The sequence below is a fragment of the Artemia franciscana genome, chromosome 14, assembly GCF_032884065.1.
Source record: "Artemia franciscana chromosome 14, ASM3288406v1, whole genome shotgun sequence".
NCBI classification, from domain to species: domain Eukaryota; kingdom Metazoa; phylum Arthropoda; class Branchiopoda; order Anostraca; family Artemiidae; genus Artemia; species Artemia franciscana.
The window spans coordinates 5,325,339-5,352,049 of record NC_088876.1 but is presented as its reverse complement, the minus strand read 5'-3'; the positions used below and the strand labels follow the sequence as shown (position 1 = coordinate 5,352,049).

At 33.6% G+C, this 26,711-nt stretch overlaps 1 protein-coding gene across 4 annotated transcripts in view; it reads right to left on the bottom strand.

Annotated features, from left to right (window-relative positions):
* LOC136035220 (adenine DNA glycosylase-like) overlaps positions 1–21,996 on the bottom strand; it is a 34,468-nt gene extending 12,472 nt beyond the window's left edge. The window contains exons 1-6 of one of the 4 annotated variants that reach the window (XM_065716835.1): positions 21,942–21,996; positions 16,986–17,171; positions 13,404–13,591; positions 7,804–7,992; positions 2,211–2,320; positions 1,582–1,697 (exon numbers count right to left, since the gene is read on the bottom strand). In XM_065716835.1, coding sequence (XP_065572907.1) covers positions 1,582–1,697; positions 2,211–2,320; positions 7,804–7,992; positions 13,404–13,591; positions 16,986–17,166 — 784 coding nt within the window. In that variant the 5' untranslated portion in view covers positions 17,167–17,171; positions 21,942–21,996. Of the gene's footprint in view, positions 1–1,581; positions 1,698–2,210; positions 2,321–7,803; positions 7,993–13,403; positions 13,592–16,985; positions 17,172–21,826 lie in introns of all 4 variants that reach the window. The other 3 variants (XM_065716833.1, XM_065716834.1, XM_065716832.1) reach the window with 3 other exon arrangements.
* Between the last annotated feature and the right edge of the window lie 4,715 nt (positions 21,997–26,711).

Sequence of the window (26,711 nt, the reverse complement as noted above, 5' to 3'; positions counted from 1 at the left end):
ATCAACGTATATTTGATAAAGTGAAAACAATTAAAATTGTTAACGTGTAAATCATGTACGAGTTTTATTTTGTTTTTATAGGACTATCTTTGAAAATTATCCAGCGAAAACTATTTGAGTAAAAACAATAGCCCTCACTAATTGTGAAGTTTCAAAATATACGCTTAGATGAAACTAATAGCAAAATAACAACCTGAAGGAAATTTAATCTATGGCAACCTAACCTATTTTAAAACCTACTAGTGCCAAAAATGTGCAGGGGTGAACAGTTGAACTGAAAAAAAAGTAGAGATCATTACACACAAACCAAATGTAACTCGATCACACTTGCCTAATTGTTTGTTTGTTTGTTGTTTTTTTTCTATAGCAAGATGCTTGTATGTTGACAAAAAAAAAGAAGAAAAAAACGAAAATTTAAAACACATTCAATTCAGAACTATAAGTAGAAAATAGTTGAATGATAAAAAATTCTCAAAGATTTGCTTTTCGTTAGCTAGGCATATTTTGTCTTTAAATTATTGCAAACTGAACTTTGAAAAACTACTTAGTCCTAAGAAAAATTTGACATTTCAAATCAGAAAAACTATAAATTATGTCGTATTACTGATTTCAAACAATAAAATCATACTAAATTCAGCTTCTATAGAAAGGGTGACCCGAAAGTAGGTTTACAGCTATTAAACTATCTTTTAAATAGTTGAAACTGTTTACAAAAATAACTTATGTTACTGAAATTTATAATGCATTATAAACCTTCTTATAAAGTAAGTAACTTCATTCTAAACCTTGTAAATAGTCTATATGATGAAAATAAAGCAACTTTTGGGCCACAGTATACACAGAGCCATCAATAAAATCCCACTAACAAAATGTCAACCAAGATGGTTGGTAGTGCTTGTTTGTGTTCACGTCATGTGTTTTGCACTGGGTACTTACTCAAGCTCAAAAATTATAAAATTACGCTGGGTATCTAAAAGCTCAAAAATTGTAAAGTTGCGCTGGGTACTTTTAAGCTCAAAAATTGTAAAATTGCGCTGGATACTTACAAGCTCAAGCTTAAGCCGAGTTTCTTGAATTTGAGAGTGTCTTGAAAAAACAACTTTACTAAACTATTGAGTTTACCAACGTACAAGGGAAAGAAAATAAATAGGTATTTCAGATCGTTAGGAGGAGACAATGGTGCCATAACACCACCCTTCCTCACCAAGGCTCATTACGTTCTATGTACCCAAAAAAGAAAAAAAAAATCCTGACCAAAGGATAAACATAAGTGGTCTATCATTATCCACCCTCGCCATCCCCTCTAGCCTTGTCTTCCCCCTCCCCCACCTGTTCTTTTTTTCTTTCTCTCTCTCTCTAGCACTTTACTTGAATTTAAGATTTTTTACAAAAATTTCAATTCCTGTCACTGAATAGTAATTTAGGATCTTATATTTACAATATTTCGACATGAAGAAGCATTGTTTCTTAATGACAATTAACATGCTTCGCATTAGAGGATTAAAGAAAACACTTTCCAAGAATAAGCAGGCAATACTGAGCCACAGAAAACTTTTTCTAATTGTCTCTAAAATTCCTTACTGTCGTACAAAGAACTGGCCTTTTCTTTTCTGTTTTTGTTCTTCGGTTTTGGAATTCTGGTCCTCTCAAAAGCTTTGCAAATACTAGAGATTGGACATGCAGCACAGAGAGGGTTCCTAAAAGAAAAAAAAATATAATAAAATCAGGAAACTAAAAGAAGCTGAAATAAACAGGGTGATGTAAATTTAGTAATTGCTTTCTGGAGGCTAAATTTCAGAGCTAAATAATTCATAAATGGCTATAATAACTTTTTACTATAAAAAATATCAATTATACGTAATCGACTTTTCATTCAAAATTTGTAATTTTTTTCAGGAATACGAGCGGATTTCTACTTTTCATTTTCTCTTTTAAGAGGGGCGTTTACTCCCCTTCATATATTTTTTTTTTAATTTTTTGCTTCCATCCATATATCAAAAAATACCTTCGTTTTGGTATTTTCCTTAAAAACAACTATTTTCTGGTATTTTCACTGAAAAATAGAAAAAAAACACTGTTCTCTCCCTATATTATCGTGAAATAACACCGGTGCTGTGGTAGCTTAAACTAATCCAGCAACCAACAATTTTCGGAAAAAGTTGGGTTCTCAAAAGAATTTATCAAAAATATACATAATTTATTTTTTTTACCTTGGCAAGCATACCGCGGCTCCCAGCTCCATTACAGCTTGATTAAAATCCCCTGGTCTATCTTGGTCAACGACCTGGTCTGCCAGACTCCATATATGCTCTACTGTTTCCTATAAGATATAAGAACCTATAATACATTAGCTTAACAGCGTCATTAAGCATTACTAATTGGGGATTTTCGAGTAGTAAAATTTGAATACTACTAAACAACATTTCCCAATTTATTTCAATTAAATGCTATAAAATGGTCAATATGTTTTATTATAATGCTGTTGCACCAAGATAAGAAACGTTCATTAAATGAAATACTTAAGATAATAATTTCTTCCTGGCTAAGGGAAGACCAGTAGCAGTTTTAGGCCTCATTGTGTGGGGCGGGAGGCAAGGTATACTATAGGACTGTAAAAATATAAAATAAAAGGAATTTGATGTCATACATCAGAAAACTGGGAGGGTGTCAGTTTTCCCCTGCCCAGGCTTAGAACCGCCACTAGGAAAGATTCATCCAATAGAAAAGAAGACATGACATTCTGAACGAGTAACCGCATCAATAGTAGCCAAAACTCTAAAAAGTGAATCTTGATAAAATTGTGCATCCCATGAACCTGTTTTGTATAAAATTTATGCATGTTAAGCATAAAATTCGTAAATGTAAAATCCAATACTCTATAACAAACAAAAGTTGTAACTAGAATAAGACATTTTGCATCACTTTAAAAAACGTTAAATACCCTCAAAACGGGGTGCAATCTTTATGTAATTTACACCGTTAGATTCACTATGGTTAAAAAAATCCTGGAACAAATAGTTCAAATTTTCTTTTGAGGTAAAATTGCGTATTTATCTGCTTTTACCGTTCTTGGTGGTGGTGATATTGAGTAAAGTCATAAGACATTGGGAGAGGCTCATTTCAATGAAAATTTAGTTTCTAGTGCCCTTTTTATACGTAAAAAGAGGGACTTGTCTCAGTGAAGTGCAATTTGAGTGGCGAAAACATATTTTTCCCTAAAGCAACGCCACTTTTAGGCCGCAATGCTATTGTTGTCACAGCCGTAAGTTTTGTTGATCCTCAGGCCTGCCTCCTTTCCCATCAGCCAACAAATACTAAATGTTTGAAAATATACTTGATGAACTCATATGACCAATATTGGACTTAATTTACAATTTATCGCTCCTAATGGGTATAGTCCAAAAATCCTATTTGCTAAAACCCTTTTCTCAACTTGAAAAATTAAATACTGCAACAACTAGTTTAAAAAACATTTATTTGTCGAATGATGAACGTTCACTTGATTGCTATTGTTCTATTTGATATCAACGTCTCACAAATGATCAGACACCTAATTGAGAATATTCAAATAAACTACAAAAAGTTTTCTTGCTTCTTTTCTCAGTACTTCTGAGGATTATTTCAACTGACTGCATCCAACTTTCTTTGGAGGCAAAATGAACTTGAGCTACCATGGACTTTGGACTGTCCCTGGACTTACATATTTACTTCTACCTGAACCAGGCCACGCTTTGCTGGATCATGGACGTATGGGCTGATTATTTCTAGCAACGCAGGGTCCCAATGGTAGCTGTGACGAAAGCTACACAAAAGAAAAAACTCCGAACAAACACACTGACAACCGTTCCAAAAAATTAAAATCAAAAATAATAATTTTGACATACGGTTCAAAGCAGTAGAACTTCAACAATTTATAGTTTTGGCTGACACTATTAACAAACAAGAAGCACCGATCCATACTTCTACTATACGCATCAATCAGCAAACATACACAACATTACACCAAACTAGAACCAGTCAAGTGCCGTACGACAGATTCGCAAACTCCTTTGTACCATATTTCGTAAGTGCAATTAAAAAGAGAATTGAGAGTTGCACCATATTTCGGAAGTGTATCTAACTAGTAAACCATTTGTGATTGTAAAAGTAGCGTAATTTAGCATTCATTTTTGAGTGCTACTATTTCATTAAACGAATACGAATACAACCGAATACAACTCATTGACCTAGAATCAAATGAGAAGTTCAAGTTCGATAACGGTAAAGAGACAATGAAAAAGCAAAAGCTAGTAAATGAAGTTTACTCTAATGATGTCTTACTGTGCTGATAAATTCCGGTTACTACTAATCAGAACTCCCAAGAGGAATAATCGGACGTGTTGTTTGAGAAAGACAAAAAACAATGCAGCAGATCCAGGGCGCCATAAACAAATTACCTTCTCAATATATTACGAAGGAAAATAAGCTCCAGTTTTCTTATGATTCCAACAATCTTAGCTGAATCACTACTTACACATACAATACAATCATCGTAACTCGTGATTCATCAACAATAACTCCCATATAAAGAGCATTAGCCCTAAATTTAATTATCTTTAATTTATTTAACCACATCCACTCTTAAACACAATGAATTGTCTATGACATAACATTTCAGAATTCAACGTCGTATTTGGCACCAGCAGTCAGATAAGAGATATATGAAACACGACAATATTGTTCTAGCGTTATTACTATCATCAGTTAAATCCGAAGGTACAGTACCAGATATACTAGATTATGAGTGAAATCATTTTTTTTTTACTTCGTGTTTTTGCAAAGTGAAAATCTTATTGTTGGCCTTGTGTAATTCTTGTCTTGCTTCCTTTTTTTTACTCTTCAAGCAATGCACCATAAGCGTGCATTTTTGTATAAAGAGGGCACTAGTATATTATTATTATTATACTAGAAAGATAATTTTTATACACCAGAAACAAAAACAGACCCAAAGTCAACCACTAAAAAAATAACTTTATGCACAATAAAAACATCTGAATAGCTTCCACTTCATTCAGAAGGGACGCTCAAATCTATAAAACCTCCTTGAATTTTAGTTAAAATCTTTCGAAATGAAATTATCACTATCAACCGAGTGAAACATCACCATTCATTCCCTTGCCCGAAGCATCATCAACAAACGAAGAACCCCATGTCGAAAAACCCCTTATAAAACCAGACTGACCCAAACTAAAAAACCTGTATCAACCAGGAACATTACAATTCTACGATTAATGAGCTTGACTAAAATCTATTTTTCTTTTCGAATACCTTTGTAATAACTGGTAGAAATAAGACATTTCTTTAATCAGCCCCATGTCATTTCTTTAAAAAAAATCTTTTAGTCTCATTTTAACGGCAGAATACCATTCGTATATTTTAAAATTTGATATAACATTTAGCAAGCATACAGACATATACAAGAAACACTACCGCCTATATTCGCAAAACAATCATATCCGACTAAAGACACGATCCTCAAGATTTATCAAGTGTAAACACACCTTAAATGATATTTAAGGGAATACTAGCAATTCAGGCTAATAACCAACTTAATTACCTTCCAAGATTTACTAGGATTTCCTTAAATATTATAAAATTTATTTTTATAGTAGTCTTGCTTTCTCTCCAAAGAACTCCATTTTACAAATTATTGTAATTCTTGTGTGATTCCTTAAAATTAAGATTATTACCACGTGCGGACAACTTCAGAAGGACCGCTTCCGAGCAATATATCGAATAAGACTTTGTCACAGGCATACAATATCCGCAATAGCCTTATGAAAGTAAAAAACCTAGGCTAAAAATACTGATTAGCAAAAAAATTAACAGATCCTAACCATCCTTAAATTTAGTGAAATATTCGGCTCATCCGAAAGCATGTTTAGTCCAGCAGAAATAAAATAACTATTGATCCGTTTAAGAGAACGAGGGACAATCACCAAAATACAAAAAAAAAAAAAAAAAAAAATCCGAAGCATGGTTCAATATAAGTCACAAGAGTACGAATATTAACCGTGTATGCATTCCATTTTCCAAGATAATATTCAGATTTATTGAGCCTTAGGGTTCAAAGCTACTGCATTCAAGTCAATTCTATGCATTCAAGTCATATAAAACATGGCATATTTGTACACGTTAAGGGAATTCGATACCGTAGAAGATCACGAACTGACTGAGTCTTGCAATAGCTTGCAGAGCTTGGGTAAGAGATCCGAATAAACGACAGAAAACTAAAAACCGACGCCTGCTTTACCAGAAATCTTAGAAAAGTAAATGTACTTATCCCGTTTTGAGCCAGAGATAACCATATTCAGGTTTGATGAAATTTGCACCATTATAATTGTGAATTCAGTTTTTTCGATTAAACGGAGTAGAATTTTCTTTTAGAAGTTCAGAGAGACTAGTCTCTAAAACTGCCCTAGCACACTCTGGTAGGAAAACACAAATAATCAGCTCAAATGACATATCATTTGAACTATTTGGCAGCCTTGGGAGTTCCATGGGGTGTCACCCGCTTTGATTCAAAACCTTGATGATACAGGGAACTTAAAAATTTCATTGGCTTTATTGTCAAATTTCACAGTCACACCAAAGATTCGTAATAACTCTCAATAGTGGCTAGTCGCCTGGAACAAATCACCAATGGGCCCTTTTTCCTTTAGACAGTCAGTCGTTTTGAGGCTCAAAAATGATTTTAATGTATTCAATTCCCTTAAACAGGCCAAATGTTGCTATATGCCGTGACTATCTTTCTATTAATAACCTGAACAATTGAAAGCATTTATGAAAAATTTACTGCTAATCTTTTCAGTGAAGGCAAATAAGCATAGTGTTCCTCTGACGACACAGGTGAGGTTGAAACACTTCCATTAAAACTCTTTAAGAAACTGGGTTCTGATCTTGTTTAGCATCCCTCCTTTAGCGTCAGTCTGTCTAGAATACTTTACTTGAGTTTTTTAGAAAGTGTCATTCCTTTAGTGCCTTTAAAAGATTGTAAAAACACTTTTTATCTATGGTTATTTTTTCAACTTAACTTGTTGTTTCGTTTCTTCCTTTAACACCCACATGTGGTTGATGTCTCTTAACCAAGTTGGAATTGCTTGTTTTTTCTTGTTTAATCGGCGAGGCACTTGGCTCTAAGTTGATTTTTGGTGAGTTATCAGTGGTGGGTGGCTGATTGTTTTTTGCCTTTTTAGTTTGTGTGTGTATGTGTTTTTTTTACTCCTTTTTTGTCTTTAATTAGTTTTTGTTCAAAGGTATTTGATTATTCATGTTGAAGGTTTAGTTTCTGTGGTATTAATAGAATCTTATCCTTGCTTTATTACCTTAATTCGCACTTCGGAGCGAAATAAGGTTCAATATCGCATCTGTTCGGCTCCGTTGTCAAGATGGCGATTAAAACACTTTATACAAAATATAAATTAATGTGTATAAATATGCCTGTACACAAAACACAAATATATTTATGTTATCATATGATATTTATCACATCTTATCATATATATTATTTGTAAACTATCTTTTTTAGAATTACAATTCTAACTGATTCACGCTGTTTTTTACTTACCGTTTATTACCCAGAGCGGTTTCATGTTTTTTTTTGTATAGTTTTTTTTTTTGCATAGCTAACACACTAAACATCTCACGAACAAAATGGCTTATCTTCAAAAAAAAAAAAAATTGAGCTGCGCCTTTTGGTTCTTACTTTCTATTATTGACGTATTTACTTATTTAAGTAAATGAACAGATTCTGTATAATAGTACCTGATTAGTCACATCAGATCCAATTAATCGCAGCCTTGTCATGACTCTTAGGACGTTACCATCAACGACACCTTTTCTTTCACCATATGCAATAGAAGCCACTGCGCATGCGGTATAGCGACCAATTCCTGGTATTTTAATTAACTCAGAAGAGCTTTGGGGTACTTGACCATTCATCTGGTCCTCAATCTGTAAAAAAGCTTTAATTCCAAAATCCAGTGAATCATTTAAGGCCGTAACCAAATTAAGTAAAAAGAAACTAATATGCAGCGTAACGTGTTCTGTATTCTAATATAAATTTTGAGATACCAATTCGGGTATTTTAATTAGCTCAGAAGAGCTTTGGGACACTTAACAAATTAACTGGTCCTCAATTCGGAAAAAAAAACTTCAGTTCTAAAAATAAGGCAAACCATTTAAAGGCGAAAGCAAATTAAATAAGATAAAAAATTTACATTACAAAGCGAGTTTTCCATTCTAATAAAAAATTTTACATAATTTCTAAATGAGGCAACCATCAAGCGATGGTTTCAACGCTCAATTTGTTTATTTTAACGAAATGCAAATTTAAATCTGAGCTTAAGGACTTTGAATTTAGATCAGTGTTCCGCTTTTGAAGTTGAAATCTCGTTTTAAAGTTTTCTGACATCTGTTGAGGATCGGATTTCAGACTAGATGTTGTTATTTTCCTGCAATTTTATATAGTGTCAACCTGACAATTATAAACCCAAACCACTGGTTGATTACGTGTAATTATAGCAGAGAATCAGGCTTTTCCAGACTTGCTTGGTCTACACTGCAAGATCAGCTGCCAGCTATTTCACGAATGAGAGCCGCTTGACTTCGTTGATTAAGAAACCTACGAAGTGCCATCTATGCAAGAACAACGATGCGATGCGATTGCGATTCGGTTTAACAGTATACAATACTACATTAGCCTTTCATTTTTATCACAAAACTTTTTATATAGATATTTCTTGTGTTTTTATGCTCTGCTACCGTGTCTTGCGCAATTTTCCGACCATCCCATTTCTACAATCTGTTTCAATTGATATCAGAACAAAATAATCGATATATGTAATCTGCTTTTAACTTTCCTGCGAGACAAGCTCTGATAGTTCGTTCTGACTTCCTGCGATTTCGCATGTGTTAAAGTGAGAAACATACTTCCACAACAGCTGAAATGTAGAAACTCCCTTGGGTCTTTCAAAAATATTTAAGGAACTATTTAGTCAATTATCAAAATTAACATTGATTCAAATTAGGTGAACTTTTACATTATTATTATCTTCTTTCACTTAGGATATTTTTGTTTTTATTGTATGTAGGTGAAGTCGTTGTACGTCTATGGAAGAAAGAAGGATCCCTAGAGTTAAGGTTATCATTTTCATTATTGAGGAGGCGTTTGGTTACGTTAAAGAGTAGAGAGGGGGCTGTACTGCATGTTAGTAAAGAACATTTTTTGTTTATGGGACTCAATGTGCCTTTTGGCACACACCAGTGTCTGATAATTTGTTCATCTCTTATTTTTGACTAAATAAACCCAGCTGAACGATTGAGAAACATTTCAATGCATCAAATATTAAAGCATCTAGAGCTTTGATCTCCAAGACCTGGTACCTAGTACACCCCATCCCTAACATTGAGAATTTCAAACTTGTTAGGCATTCGACTTTGAAATACAAAACTGATAGACTTCCTTACTGACATACCCCTCTTATTGACAGACTTCCCAACGACTAAACTGAATAACTGAAAATACATAAGCGTCGTTGCAACTTTAGGGCGTTAGAAAGAAATTCCCACCAAAATGAATACTTTAACTGTCACAGAAAACCATCAAAAGCTTGGTTTATCTCCTTTAAATTCACAGGGGCGTCAGAAGTATTTGTTGGTTACTCCGACCCGAGTTTGACTGATCAAACCAGAATACTAGGCCTAGTAGCATGCTGTTCCCCTTTTGCAAAACCTGGCAACATGAGTATGTTCCAAAAAGAAGCCTTAAAGGAATCCCTCCACCCTCCCCCTTACTCCCGTTGAATCTTACAATTTAAGGATTATTTGAATTATTTGGCGGTTCTTGTTGTTTCAAGTTGATGTTTCTTTTAATTGTTTTTTTTTAACCTTGGTTTGAGCTTTTCTTCTGTTTGGGACTGACAACCTTACAACAAACATAATCACAGAAAAAAGATAAGAGCATATCTACAACCTTTAATATCGTTGGGCACATCAGTAATGAGCATTTCCTTATATGATGATATATTCAGCATAATCATCAAAGTTTTCAGTTCGAATTTCAGATTCAAATTTATATTTTCAATAAATTATTGATACAAGTAGTAGCAAAAAGGTTCAGTAATAGACAATGAAGTGTACTTTAAGCATACAATTTTTTAATCATCAATACTTTTTCAATATTTTAGAAATATTTTTATACAATAAAATGTCAATACTGCGACATGGCTGAAAACCTGTACATTTCAGAGTAATCCTGGACATTCATGCAGCTGTTGAATACGTTTCAGCGGCAGCGTCAAAATAGTTTCCTCTTATGAGATTTTGCCGGCTGGAATATGGAGAAAAAAATCTACTTATGGTTTGACGTTGTTAAGTGTTGTTATATACTACTATTGCTTTTTAAATAGTGGTTCTACAACAGCCAGGAGAATACTGAGGCAATCTCTTTAGGTTTCTCTGAAAATAAAAAAAAAACAAACGAAACGTTCCTGAAGGGCTAAAAAAGAACATAACTGTAGAATTAAATCCACTCATTTTTTTATTTTCGGTTTCACAAGCTTATGTAATATAGACTTGGAGCCTACATATACGGTCTTACACATATTGTCTAGTTTTGTCTAGCTATAACGTGAAAGATTCTATTGTAGCATTTTAGTTTTTCTACAATATAGATCCATCTTTTCGGAAAATACATTTCAGTCCTGAAAACACATGTCAATTCTGAACCTTCTAATTTTTAAAATATATTACACATTTTTAAAATTAAAAATATAGATTTATCTTTAAAACCAAATTAGCTAACATACATAGCCCAAAAGCATTAATTTATTTGGTTTTAAGATTTCTTTTTTACCTTTTTTAGGAATTTTTGGTTCCCTGCATTTGTAAATTTATAAAGCCTACTATATATTTGGAGTAAAATATATAACAAATATTTCCCTTGGTTAATCTGTATAAGCAAAACATTTAGATTTATTGCATATTTGCATATTTAACGGCTATTTTTCTTAAAACAATAGCTTCACTACTATATTTTCTTCTCATTATAATATATGAAAATATTGATGTATTTGCCATTTTTTGAAAACAATTATTTTTTAAACCTAAATTGCATTCTCACGCTACTATTTTTTCCTGACGTTACATTTCGAGTTTAGATACATTTTCTTCTGATTTATTTAAACAGAGATACATATCTGCATTCTCATATTTCCAGGATTACTTGTTAAATACTTCAAATTTACTGACTTCAATTCAAATTTAGTTGAGCAGTGAATCGTTGAACACACTAAGCAGACAAACATATAATATGTGTATAAGATGCATGCGTATGTTTGATTAATATATATCCTAAATAAATGATACATAATTTGGAAGTATATATAATAGGAAAACGGTGAGTAAGAGGCAAACTTTATTTCTTTCGTAAGTCCTACTATATGTGATGTGTACTGCTGTGACTATACCCTACAAAAGGTTTTACATTGTGTCAATAGCCATCACAAATGGTGTGCAAACCCCTTTAAAACCATTAAAGAAGTTGGTTACAGAAACAAAAAAATCTACTGAAAAATTCACCAAAACAAAGAAAATGCTTGGCCGAAATAAAACATAAAAAAACACTTTTTGAAAAATCCATGTTTTTACAGTTTGAAAATTTAGTATCTCAGATATCTTCTGCTGTTGGCCTACTTAACTTAGATGTCTTGAATAAGATTTGTTATATAGTCTAAGGAAGGCCCAATAAAAGTTGGGATTATTACTAGGGCCAAAAGAACATCCTTTCAACTGTAATGAGCAGCTAAAGCTAGTATAGAGGTGAAGCATTTCAGTGGGTGCCAAAGGCGTGACTAAACAAAGTCGCAATCACAAGGGTTGAGGACCTGTTTCCAGCGTTAGCAATACATGGGCCGAAGGTCCAAAACTCGCTAGAGCAAAGCAAGTACCCTTTGCAAGAACAGAAGGCCCATGTGAAGAAACCAAATCAGGAAGAGGGGAGAACAAAATACCACGAATTGGGCCCTTTTGCCTAATTAATTATAAAGATTACGAAACGACTGATATATGATACCCCAATTTTGAATTTTTGTGGGAAAGATTTTTTACCTCCCCTAGGAATCTTCTTTAGTAATTAGTAACAGTAAGGGAAAGGAGAAAAAACCCTTTAAACTACTCCCCCCCTGGGGGGGGGGGGGTAGTTATTAAACAATTGATAACAATTGGATAACAAGATATCCAACTGTTATTGGATTATTTGATATAACAGGCTTATAAAAATTTGTCCATCAATTGGACAAAAAAATGTCTCTAAACTGGAAACATTTATGTGGGTTTCATTACTTTGAATCTATTTACTAGAAAATCAGCTTAATATTAACAGTACCTGAAGGTGCCTAGAACTATTTTCTCTTCATACAAATAGAACGATTTTGCACCAACCTAATTTCCTACATCATAAAAGTGTCTTCAGTTGCTAAGCTTTTTGCTTTCATGAATATAAAGTTTGTGTTCCCACTACAATTCAGATTAAGTCTCAATTCACTCTTGAACATTCCTGAAGTTAACATGGGAATTAAGAATTTAAAACCATTTTACCAAATAGAGGTAACCAGTGGTGTCAATGGGGGTGGGAGCGAAGGCATTTGCCGTTTTAGATTTCCCATATCCTGAATTAGAAAAAAAATTGGTATTTTTATTAAAAAATTTTTTGAGTATTTTTCGTTGAAAATAGAAAAAACATAGTCCACTATCCTAGATTGAAAAAATATATTTTGCCCCCACTGCTACATTTTTGTCAATTGACACCATTGAACCTAACTCTTATCAATGTTCTTATCCATGAGAATTAGTAAGATGAGTGGATTATCAGCAGAAAATATTCTTAGCAATCACAATGTATAGAAATATACATGTAGTGATATTGGAAAGGAGATGACAATTGTAATATATGGTCAAAGAAATTCTAATAAATAATGAATAATTTGTAAATTAAGTCTGCAATCCATTTATATGTTTCTGATCCTGACACGGTTTTCTGTCCTTTTTCAGAACTGAAACCCATAATTAGTTATGACCAATACCAGTAAAATACTATAGATTTTAATAACTTTAAAATATTACAAATAACATGTGGCAAAAGAGATATTGTCGATACTATAAGGAAAAGCTGCCTGTAATTAACGTAGGACGAATTAAATGAAATGGAAAAATAATTGAATAAAAGAGCACCAAAAATAAATGTTTTTTTTGCAGGAGAATCAGTTATAGTTTTTTTTCATCAATGAACTTTTTTTGCATTTTGAAATAGCGTATATTGTAGGTTCATTAATCAAACAAAGTATTCAGAAGCATCTAAAGCAAACCTTTTTAGCCCCTTCAAGAAGCCTGGTTCCTCTTGAATAATAGCCTAGGCCAGCCCATAGTTTATGCACGTCTTCCAGTGTTCCCTGAGATAATGTCTTGACAGTTGGAAATTTTTCCATCCACCTGTTATAGTAGCTTATCACTGTTGCCACTTGAGTCTGCTGAAGCATGATTTCTGACACCCAAACTAAAAGTTTTTCCATAATTAAATATAACTGTGAGAATCAAAATGCGAAGCTTAATCGTTAATACATAAATGAGAAAAACACAAAATTCACAATTGCTGAAATAAGAAAACTTTACTTTATGCTGAAGAGGAAAAATGGAAAGAATAGCAAACTTCAAAGACAATTTTGAGTGGGAGGAGAGGTTGAATACCAAAATAGAGGGAAAGTTAATCCCATGAATCATGATGAAACTGTTTCAATTTTATAATATAAAAGACTTTTTTCGATTAATTTCAAACTAGGCAACGAAGTCTGCATCAGTCAAAAAGTAAAATAAAAACTTTTTTTTCCTATTTCGCCAACAAAAAAGATCGGTTTAAACTCCCCCTCTCATTGTCTTAGATAATTTTAGCCTGTCCCAAGCCAGGATAAAGGAGGAGGGTTGGGCGACAAGTTTGCTACCTGTCCCTGTAAAAAGTCCCAGCAACAGAAACGTCAATAAATGCCTTGAACGAATTATCTTCCCCCTGACAACGAACCCAGCACGCCCCAGGACACGATTATTGACTGGGAAATAACCACCAAAAGTTAGCTTCTGGAACGTAAGAACCATGAGTCAGTTATCAAAAACCTAGCAAGTTCTCAGAGAGAAAATGCAATATCATATTGACATCCGGGCATTAAGCAAAATATGTTGGAAAGGTGTAGGCCAAGAAACACTAGATGATGGATATGTGCTGTTGTACAGTGGAGAGGACAACCATCATTGTGCAGGTGTAGGACTAATAATGTCCCCTGCAGCATACCAAACAATGTTCAAATGGACTCCAATAAACGAAAGGATCTTGTTTGCACAGTTAGCTATACCACACACTAAACTTTCTATCATTGTATGTTGCGCTCCCACCAATGAGGCTGACGTCAAAGATAGCTTATATAAAACCTTACAGGCTGCCATCAAAGACATCCCCAAACATGGCGTTCTGCGTGTTGTTGGTGATCTGAATGCCAAAGTAGGAGGTGATCACAAGTGCTGTCCCGAAGTCCTAGGACTGCATGGACTGGGCCAGATTAACGAAAATAGTACATTTCTAGTACACTTCACACTAAAATAATGACCCTGTTGTTGGTGAATCAATCTTCGAACATAAAATTGTGCACAAGTACACAATGACATCTCCAGATGGTTCAACACGAAACCAGATTGACCATTTCTTGATCACCAGAAGGTGGGGCACAAGCCTGTTAGACGTGCGTGGGTAGAGAGGACCAGACGCCTAGTCGGATCACATCCTCAAGGTCACCAACATACAGATCAAACTACGTTCCCAAAAGAAGACACAGCAAGATCCGAAGAAACTGTATGACACAGACAAGCTGCAGGATCAAAAAGTCCGCAGAGATTTCTGTATATCATTATGGAACAAATTCGAAGCCTTGGCTTTGAAGCAAAAGACTCAGAAAGCGTCGAAGAGAAATGGGAGAAAATAAAAAGTGTACACACAACAATTGCCGAAGAAAAGCTAGGTTTCTGAAAGAAACCAAAGGAAAGGTGGACCTCTGACATAACACGGAAACTGATTGACAAACAAAAGGCACTCAAGCAGGCCACGTTCATAGCTACTGCAAGGAGTTCAGAGCTAGCAACAAAATAATTATAGAAAGAAAAAGATAAAGAGGTAAAAAAGAGTGCAAGAAAGGACAAAAGATAGTTCCTTGAAAAGAAAGCAGCTTTAGCTGAAGAAGCTGCTAGGAAGGGTGACTCCAAGACTGTCTATCGATTGACAAATGATATGGTTGGAAAACATAGCAGCCGAATCACCCTTGTCAAGGACGAAAATGGATTAATCATATCTGATCCATAAAAAATTCACAAGAGATGGGCTTCCCATTTCGAGAATTTTTTTAACAGAGCAAGAACCTGTGACCAAGCGAATATACCTGATTATGAATTTAGACACCAATGCAAGTCCTCGAAGTTCTGAAGAGATCCCGCATGCATCAAAGAAGTTAAAAAATGGATGAGCCCTGGGTATTGATGGAATTCCAGCAGAAATGGTGAAGTCCTCAATTAGTACCTGCACACCCATTTGGCTCTCCCTCTTTATCAAAATATGGACCTTAGGGAAGGTCCCAAGAGATTGGAGAAGAGGCATTAGAGTTAAACTCTTCAAAAAGGGAGACTTGATGAACTGTCATAACTGGAGAGGCATAAATCTTAACCCCATTTCATCCAAACTATAAAGCACTAGACACAACTCTACAAGAAGAGAAGCATGGTTTAAGGACTGGGAGATCATGTTCTGATCTAATATTTGTACTGAGAATGCTTGTTGAAGAACCAAAAGAATGAAACAAGTTGTTCTACCTCCTATTCATTGACTTTCAAAAGGCATTTGACTCAGTTGACCAAGACTGCTTGTGGAGAGTTCTGAAACACTATAGAATTCCCAAGAAAATAGAAGATATGATGATAGTATTTTGTGAAGAATCAGGTTGTTGAATAAAGACCAAAAACACTACAACCAGATTTTTCAAGATCACGTCTGGTTTTCGTCAAGGGTGTGTACTTTCTCCCATGCTCTTTATAATTATAATGGATTATGCCATGAGATTCGCATTAGGCTACAGGGTAAAAGTAAGCAACAAGCAACTGTTCAATCTGGACTCTGTGGACAATGTTGTCCTTCTCAAAGAGTCTAAAGAATGGTTGCAGCAGCTACTTGACACTATCACCAAAAAAGCATAGAATGTCAGGCTAAAGATAAACATGGACAAATCAAAGAGCATAGCCATCACAAGCTTGCCACTTGCTCTCCATTGCAAAAACAAGGATCTAGAACAAGTCCAGGTGTTCAAGTACCTGGGTAGCTGGATTGACTGTGACAAAGGGATTTCGATCGAGATTAAACGTATATTTGAACAAGCTACAGATGCCTTCAATAGATTGAAGCCTATTTGGAGAAGTAACAAACATTCAATGCAACTGAAGCTTTGACTCTTCAACAGCAATGTACTCTCAATTCTCCTTTATGCAAGTGAATGTTGGAAAATAAACACCTAGCTTGAAAAAGGATCATTGCATTTGAAAATATGAGCCTCAGAAGAATCTCAAATACAAGCTGGCAACAAAAAATTACAAATGCAGAAATAAACAGAAAAACAGGTCAACCTCCAGTCACTGAGCTGCTGAAAAGAAGGCGGCGGATATACCTGGGACATGTTCTTTGCATGGAAGAGGATGGCTGGTACCTCACTAGTACCTGAATGGGAAGACGTCATCACTTCAGCATCAATGCGGGGCAAATGGAGAGGCTTTGTTGATGCCCTATACGCCACTGATGGCTCTGGAGGAACTAAGGTTTAAGGTAAAAATAAACAATATTGAATAGAATTGCAGGGACACAGACATACCACAATATCCACGTTTATTTTCATCTTCTTCCACCTCAGCTATTTCTCTCCAGGGTAACCTTCTCTTGTTTTTACTATACCATGCAAGAAGACAAGTTTGAAAGATGTTGATTTCTTCAGTACTGAAATAATGCAATTCATGGGTGCAACCTTTTGCTATTTTTACAGTCTTTCTTGTCATTGTACCTGAAAAATGGTAATGAAAGACACATATTTGTAGCTGATACACAACAGCCTGATGCAACAGCCATTATCAGTAAAAATGTAATATCAAACAAATAAAGAAAAAATAATAAAAGATCTTATTATAGAATACAATTTTAAACTAAAGTCATACAATGAATTTTTAAAGAGTCTTGGCAATTCTGACCTTGTATATGTTCAGCCAAGAGTCTTGGCTAAACCTGTGTAAGATGAGGGGGCTGAGACTATTTCACAATTTATCAATTTTTTTTCTTTTTATTTGTTTTGTAGTGTATTTTGCTAATGGCAGTTGTTTCATACATAGCCAAAATATCTGCTTAGGTTATATTTGTAGTCTTCAAAGATTTTCACAATATACTCTCTTGTTTAAGATGATAGAAAGGGTGTATGGCATTGATCAGTGTTTAAATTTAAATTCCTAAGCCTACTATGCTTTTCTATACAGCTAAAAACTGAAAATAAAGCTCTGCTTGGCTATTGTTAACTAAAAGTTAAAACCAAACGGAACTTTTCAACAAGCTATCACTAACTAAATATTAAAATTAATTGAACTTTTGAAGAGTCTCTAACCAACACTGAAACTTAGCAACATTTATCATGAACAAGTATGGTGTTGGCTAATCAAAATTTTATTCAACCTTAGGCCTAGCCTTTTAAACCTTACCAGCAGAGAAATATTGAAGGCAGTCTGTTAGGTTGGACCACCAAGTCTACATTTTGGCTATAGGTCCAATACAAAATAGGTCTCTACTTGTAAAAAAAATCAGAATTTCTCTAAAATTCTAGCCCAGGAATCCAGGTTAAAAGAAGAGAGAAAGTCTGATCATTGGTTCTAGTCTTGAATTCAGACTATTATACTCAAAGGATTGTAATAACATTCAAATTCCTCCTTTTTATTTATTTTGATTATAAACATCTTCATTAAATGAAGAGTAATTATGAATTGTAATTTATACACAGTTCATTATGTTAGTTTATAAATATGAGCTGACAAGGGCATTATCAGGACAGTCAATTTTCAAAATACTCACTTTTCTAGTAAACATAGGCAACAGTCAGTTTTATAGGGCAGCTTTGGTTTCTATTGCATATTAAACCTTGCACTTTTGTGCATTAGTGGACTGGGTTGAGATGTAATCAGCAATGGTAGTGATTAATGTATTTGTTAACACAATTGAATGGTGCACTTCTTTGTTTTTCCATATAACTCATGTCTTACATTACAATTGTTCAATGTTGCTTCTAGGACAGAGATCAAATAGAGAAAAATGTACCCATCATATTCCCTAATCAACCCTATTTTTAAATAGAATTATCATTGCCATTACAATTGCATCCTAGCCCCTAGTTGGACCAGATATAGCCCTAGCCTATAGAAAAGGTTTGTACATTTTTTTCCAATTAGCTGTGATTGATATTACAAACCCATTACTGATGAGAAAAAAACACAACAAATAATGGTAAGTCCACAAAAAGGCAAAGGTTCATATATAGCCAGGGGCTATAGTGGCCTTATTAGGGTGGAAGTTACCTATAGGACTGAAATTACACATGAAAAAAAGAAATACACTATTAAATTCTTTATTAGAGCTTCTTCCCCTTCCTACTATGGGAATGGATGTTGTACATACAAAAGATTGATGACTTTTTAGCTTATTATTAGTCTTGGGTTTTTTTTCTCATCAATTTGGTTAACAATGCCCAACATAGCCATCTTTAAAAAAAAAGAAATCAGTAAAATTTTTGTATATAGCCTAGGACTTCACAGCACTTTGAAAGAACCATAATATGAATATAATTACTTTAGTCTTTAAGATTTAATTATCATTAGTCTTGGGGCTTTTCTTTCTCAAAAATTTGGTTCATAATGCCAATTAAAGCAAACTTTCAAAAGAAAAAAGATCAGTGAAATTTTGTATATAGCCTAGGGCTTCAAAGAACCATGACAAAAATATAATCATACAGCCTACTAAGACATCAAAATGAAAATAGTTTTCTTTAAGGTTGAAACTATATTTTTTTAAGATTTTCCTTTTGGTTGTTTCCAAATTATTTTTCCTGATTTTCTGTCCATATTTTTTTTTTAATTTAGTGTCTATTTTAATGAAAAATGTGTATTTGGGTATGGAGGCTTTTTTTTATTAGACATTGAAATTCTTGTTTTTCTTATTTTCTTTAACATAGGCTCTATATTATGGTGTAACTTGCAAAATCAATTCAACTCATCCAATTACATTTCACTGTCCTTGTCATTTTAATAGTAGCCTAATTTTCTGTTAAACATTAAGCAAGAATTTTATTCATTATAATGTTTTCTTTAAAATCTTTGCATGCAGCCTAGAGCTATATATGTTCCTGTTGGGAGGGGGACACAGGGGACAAATGTCATGGTAAAGGAGATTATGCATAGAGATAGTGCTGAATGGTACTTTAATATTACTATTCAACTGCTCCATTTGTGATATTGCACCCCATTGCCCAATGATCCAGATATAGTCATAAATAGCATCTTTGCTGTTTATCATCCTTTGATGTGTCATATCTTCTTCATTGAAATAGGTCTGATATATTCTTTGCCTGTGAAAACCACTATGTCTGTGGGCTTTCAGTAGAAGTTTTGGATAAAACATTTTTTTTTAAATGTGGGTAAGAACAGAAGGAAACAGAATGTTAGCTCTATTTTTCGCAAATCCTCATGCTAAGATCTTAAGTTTTTTTGACAGGTCTCTGATCAGCAGTTTAAGGACTTTGATGAGATTATCATCTAAGCTTTCTCTTTAATGTTCTGTTAGGCATAAACATTTTACTTTTTGCTAAAATCAGTGAGCTGTAAGATTTTAGAACTTTAATGAAGTAGAAAACAATAATCTGAGCAGAAAGAAGTACAATCTTATATCTAAGATATTAACACCTAGATGAAGCAAACAAATGGGGCAGTTACAATTTACAGTATCATGTTGTATAATATAAGGTAAAAATTACCTTAGTTAACTGTTTTCTTTTAGCTTTGAATGTATCCTAAGGCTTTATTAGAGACCATTAGGGAGGTGGGCATTGTAAAAAATACAACTATCATATTGTAAAAATAAAATGAGGAATTAAAGGGCACTTCTCTTTTTTATAGTGTTTCCATTGGAAGAGATGCTCTGTTAGGGGCTGAAAAGGCCTACTTCTAAAGGAAAGTTATTAAATAAATAAAATTATTACTAGGCCTATTAGATTCTATATCTTATGCTCTTTCTAAATATCATTACCTTAAATTGGATTTGACAGCAAGATAAGGTGGTAGATCCTGCTTCTTTTCTGAGAAGGTGTCTCCCCTTCTTCTTTCTCCTAATTATTCTAGATATAGCAATAATGATAAATGTTCCCTGAATATATATATATATATATATATATATATATATATATATATATATATATATATATATATATATATATATATATATATATATATATATATATATATATATATATATATATATATATATATATATATATATATATATATATATATATATATATACTTCTTTCTATCTCAGAAAGGGTTTAGTTTAGGAAAATAAAACTTTCAGGGATGAGTTTACAGGCTAAAGTATGTCATGGGAAAGTATTTCAAAGTACCCACTTCCACTTCTTCTCCCTCTAGAGGGCCCTGAACTTTGCCTACATGACAGGTCTATACCTATTGAAACTTTGACAAAAGAACATTTTACCTTAATTTTCAGTTACTAGTTGCTTTTTCTCTGCCTTTAGTTCTGAAAATGCAATTCCTGTTATTTGAGCAGAATTTTGAGCCATATCAATGTTTTTTTTTCTCAAAATTTAGGAAATGTATTTGCATATCTTTAAAACCTTATAAAATGGAATTGAGCAAAGTTATGAAGCTTAAAACAATTTTGTTGTATTTCAATTAAGCAGAAGATTTATATTGCAAGGTTTCATTTTCATAGCACACATATTTTTAAAGGTCATCAAAGGTCAGGGCCCTCTAGAGGGAGAAGGAGTGGAGGTAGTTGCTTCAAAATACCTTCCTGGGACATACTTTAGTCTGTAGATTCATCCCTAAAAGTTTCATTTTCCTAACCTAAACCCTTTCTGAGATAGCAAGAAGTCAATTAACTAGAATTTTACCATATATATATATATATATATATATATATATATATATATATATATATATATATATATATATATATATATATATATATATATATATTATATATATATATATATATATATATATATATATATATATAGCTTATATCAAGATATTCCATTAATATACAATTGTTTCATAAAAATATTATTCAAAACTGTTATAGCAATGGAAGGAAACATGATAAGCTAGCCTGATTAAAAGAAACATACTGCACATTATCAAGTAAGAATTTAGCATTCTAAGCATTGTCTTTGGATTTATTGCTTAGGATTATAGGCTAGCCTACTTTTAAAAAAGCTTCTTATTGTTCTAATTAAATGGCCCTTGCGTTTCAAGAGTTGTTCTCAAAGAATTCAGAATAAATTCAAACATTAGCATAAGGGGGCTGAGGAGGGGGAAAAGCCCCTCATATACAAAGAATTTCTGTTTCTTTAAGTTTTAATGTTGCTCCTTACTTTCAGTTGAAAAAACTTACTTTTTATTTAATTTCTGATTGTTTTTTAAATAATACCAGAAAGCCTTGCTTCTCCTCCATAGGAAATATCCTCTATACAATTCCATCCCATTCAAAATTTACCCCAAACAATTACCCCAAACACGCTCTTGCCCATGTCTTGTATATTTAAAATTTCTGCTCAACCTTTGTGCTGGTGCGGAAATGGCACTATCGTCGAAAAATCACCAATTTACTTGGCGTTTATTTTTTGGGCGAAAATTCAAGTTTTCTAGTCCTGGATTGGTCAATAAAATAAATCCTAATTTGAATAGGTCTAATGCTAGCTAAAATATCTTGGACAACTTTTGGGCTTAGGTAAATATGAGCCATAGCTAAATCGAATTAAATAGTGGTCCAGCCCGGTACAGAATTTTGGCTCTCTAGACCTTTTCTACTGATTTTGCTCTGCATATTGTTTATTAGGAAACCTGGCTGTAAAGCAATATTACGCTTTCAATTTTTGGAATTAGTGGTTATTTCTTGTGGATTTTCTGAGACATGTTTGCTTTCGAGTTCGGATATACCAAAGGTGGTAATGACTGCAAAAATTATATTCACACGTAAATATTAATTGGGACTGCGGAACTTACATTCAATAGTCAATCCTTATGGAAACAATAAGCACCGATCTTTGCGTAACAATAGATCCCTTAAGAAACGATCTGAGGTAAGATAAAAATGTTTCTTACTAGTGCTGGTTCTGGGGATCAAATGTCACTTGCTGCTACTACTTCTTACTCTCTCCTTTCCTTTGAGGTACGAGAGCTGCTTGCCTAGGCAGACCTAATTTGGACAGTATGAGTTCTTGGGATAAATGAAAAGATCGTGAACAATTTAATATTACCTAAAAGGGCTTTTCAAGAATGATTAAAAATAGACAAACTCTGTTTTAACTATCAAACACGACCAGACATCACTGCGAATAATGAAGTCCTGTGTATAATAGCGGTATAACAGCGCTACTTTATCACCTATGCTGAAAAAAATTACACTACGTAGCTTAAGTAATCTGTTTTCAAGTTTATACCGTCTCTATTATACTGACGATTCCAAAACCACCATAATGTCAGATTTTGCGTTCATTATTTAACTCTCAAATCAAATATGAAGAATCAATCTTCAGCCATTTTTAAATCCATTAAAAAAAATTAAAGAGATATTTAAGAATCCTAAATCTTGCTACTTTCCAATATAAAGGTATCTAATTTTTTTATTCTGTCAAGATTTCTCCAGACTAGTCAAGGCCTACAATTTTTTTGTAAAAGTCTGTAATTACGTATTTAATACTATCCGAAAAAATTCAAAAATATGCGGGAATGCTTTTCCCCAAAAATACTTGTATATACTAATTAGATACTTTTTGAAGTATTCAAACACAAAAATAGTTTCAAACGAGGTAGAATACTTTTTTTTTACTCGATACCATCAACATCTCATTTTCAGGTATTTTTGTTTATAGCTGAGGAAAAGGAAAATGCTGAAAATTGTAAGTGGCAGAGGAATGAGAAGAGCTTTATACAAGTTGTAGATGGATCATTATTGAAAGATAAAAGTATATATTTTGCTACTGGTGTAAATCTTCTGTTCGGATTTTTTTGGTAAGGTCTATATAAAACAGATGATGGTGTCAGCTGACATGAATCGCTTGGCTAATCTACCAGATGTGTTTTTGGTTTCCAGATTGACTCTGGTACCGACATTGGTGACACATATCCATAAAGTGATGCGACTGTTAAAATGCAGCTGTTGAATTACTATAATGAAAAAAAGAGACTTTTAAATGGCCTATTGTTCTCTTCCATGGGTTATACATGGTACAAAGCTGTTTTACCTCTATCTGCATCCTGTATTAGTGGACACAATCAGGCAGGGGGAATAAAAAGTAATGGTATATTCCTTGGAAACTCCATCCTCCTGCCCAATATTATGAAAATCTGTTTTTCAGAAGACTTTCATTGAAAATACCCTTTTTTTTGGGGGGGGGGGGGATTTTTATTGACAAAACGACAAAAATTTCCTCCGATTGATACTAATTGACATGGGCAAGCACATCTGTGTACATCCCTCCCTTATCTTTTTTATTTAGAATATTATTCTTTACTTCCTACCGCGGATTTCCCATTTCTTGTAAACGTTTTCTTGTGACCTCATTCCCTCAGCCAATACTAAAAACCTACTGCTTTTTCTCGGTCCCAGCTGGATTGTAAGGAAGCACAATTTAGGGCAACCTACCATACTTAAAAAAACAACTAAAAAGGGCAAAAGCGCAATGTATTGCTTTTTTTTCACAGTTGAAAACACTGTAGTGACAGTGACCAGTTATGATTGTGAAACGCGGGTGCTTCGAAGGCTATTGAATATTTGCTAAAAAATTTTCCTAAAGACTTGTCTAAGCATAATCTTAGGTATTCGTTTGACTGACTATATATTAAACAATAAACTATAGTGAAATGGGGATCGTTTTGATTTTCTACTGTTATAATAAAATAAAGATTAAGATGGTTGGGATGCGTAAAACTAATATAATTTCCGATCCCTAAAAGATGTCTTTTTAGGAGATTAGTGTTCGCAATTTCTTGCAACATCAATACAGAGAGGTGAAATGACCCCTTGAGGACGTGAGCACTTTCCAAAAAAGTTGTTTAGCTTTAAATACTACCTAAACGACATAGATACTGAAACAATTCCCACACAATAATCAACAATAATAATCAATTAATCCTTACAATAAATATTTACACAATTTATCAAGAGAAGAATACTCAAAACCTCTTCCATGAAAGAGTTTAAGAATTAAAATCTTTGTAATTAGATAAGACACCATATTTTCAAAAGCTGTCAACTCTTTGAGAAAAAAGATAGCTTACAGCACAGTGGGTTTTATTCTTAAATAAAAACGATTAGCTATGTAAAAACAGAAAACAAACTTGTGACAAACGGTGGATAAAGAAATCTGAAATTGATTTTCGCTGTCTGGTTTGAGCACAACAAAATTCCTCAATAGTCCCCAAATTTTCACAATACGTTCTATAGCCATCAATGATGACAATCATCTAGTTCTCGATTGGGATTTGAAGTTGGCATAATAATTATCTGGTGCAATGTAAAACGTTGATTACGCACTCTGAATACCGAAAAATCTTTGTAAATCTTGAGTATTAATGACTCCACGCTAAAGAAAAGCAGGTCCGCTAGATATTGATGCTGCATCATGTAAAATGTGAGCAAGACCCCTAATGCCTTTGATATCTGTTGAGACCTTAGACTTTAGCTCAAAAGAAACGTCGTTCGTCATTTTTCTCTCTCTCTTCCTCCAAAATTTGTGTTGGCACTATCAGTGCTATGTACAATTAACTTTTCTAGCTAAATATTTAAGTTCATCAGTGTATTTATGCATAAAGAGACAATGGTTTTTGATGTTTCCTTTTCCAAAGAGTCCAGGCTTGTCAATTTCAGCTGTTTACTTTCGGTTACAAGAAAATAAATAAAAAGGGGAAAAAACTTTCAGCTTTATATTTACTTGCATCGGTCAGAATTCCGTTAAATTAAATTTTCTCAAGTTCTTGTATAATCTTTTGCAAAAGGTTTTTAATATTGCTCTAGCTTTGGTTTGTGCAGTTGACTGTTTCATGGCAATTTTTAAATCCGGATAAGGAATAGCGTTCAATCTAGTGTTGCAGTCACAAGAATTAAAAGTCTGATGACGATTAATAGCCTTGCAAGTCGTTGTTAATTCTGCTACACAAAGAAAAGCATCTTCTGGCGTGTTTTCTACCAGCATACCTGATAAAATATCTCATAAAGTGAAAGCTATCTATATCTTAGAATTCTGCCGATTAGATTTATTGTGATTGCGCATTTGAAGTGTAAGCACTATGACTTGCCTAAATATACAAATTATATACCTGGCAAAGTGCTTCAAACTTATTCCCACATTTTTGTTATAAACTACCATTCTCTTGTATAACCATCTGAAATATAACACTTGCACTTTCGTATTTTGAACTACCTTTTCCATCCTTTCCTTTATTCTTGTTAAACACTGATGATTCGGTTTGTCAATTTATGCACAACAAGTAAAGAAGTATTGGATGTGACTGACTACCAGGCAGTATTGAGTGGGAATCCGGTGTTCAGAGGGCAGGACTAGCGACAACACTTATTTACCAGTCTGCATTGTGCGTACTTTACGTGTTTCAGTTGAAATACAGGGGCATCTTGCACATTAACCAGGAAGCCCAGAGAAGAAGTTTTAAGCCGGTGATATGTTCCAGTGTAATTGGATGTATTAAACCCCTAATTTATTAGCAACAACCCTAGCGTTTTCTAATTGCATGCTAAGAATAACATTCGCGACTCTGCTTGGTCTGAGCTTGGGAGATTGTTAGCAATAGGAAAACCAAGACGGTGGAGATAATCTACAATAGGGATAGTAAAACCATTGCGCAGATGAGGAAAACAAGAATTTTGTTAAATGAAAGACATTTATTGCGTTTTAGAGTTAACTACGTTGTTACATTTTAGGTGTGGCTTCAGTATTATAGTCGCTTACTTTACATTAGAAGTCCATTCGCAAACCAAATTCATTAATGAATGCAGTGTCATGAAAGAATGTTGAAACAAACACAGTTTTATTCGTTTAAGCTGTCAATCTTTTAAATTCATTAGATTCAGGAAAAAAATACATTGATACATTAAAAAATCAGATTACGTTGGCGGCTTAATATCCAATAGTCATCTAGCAACTAGTATAAACAATTCATTTTTGTCTAGTTCAAGCACTATAGAGGAGCTTGCCTGTTGCGCGAAAAAAAAAAGTAATCGAGTCCCTTCCAGAGTAAACTCGCCTGTCCATTTAGCGCAA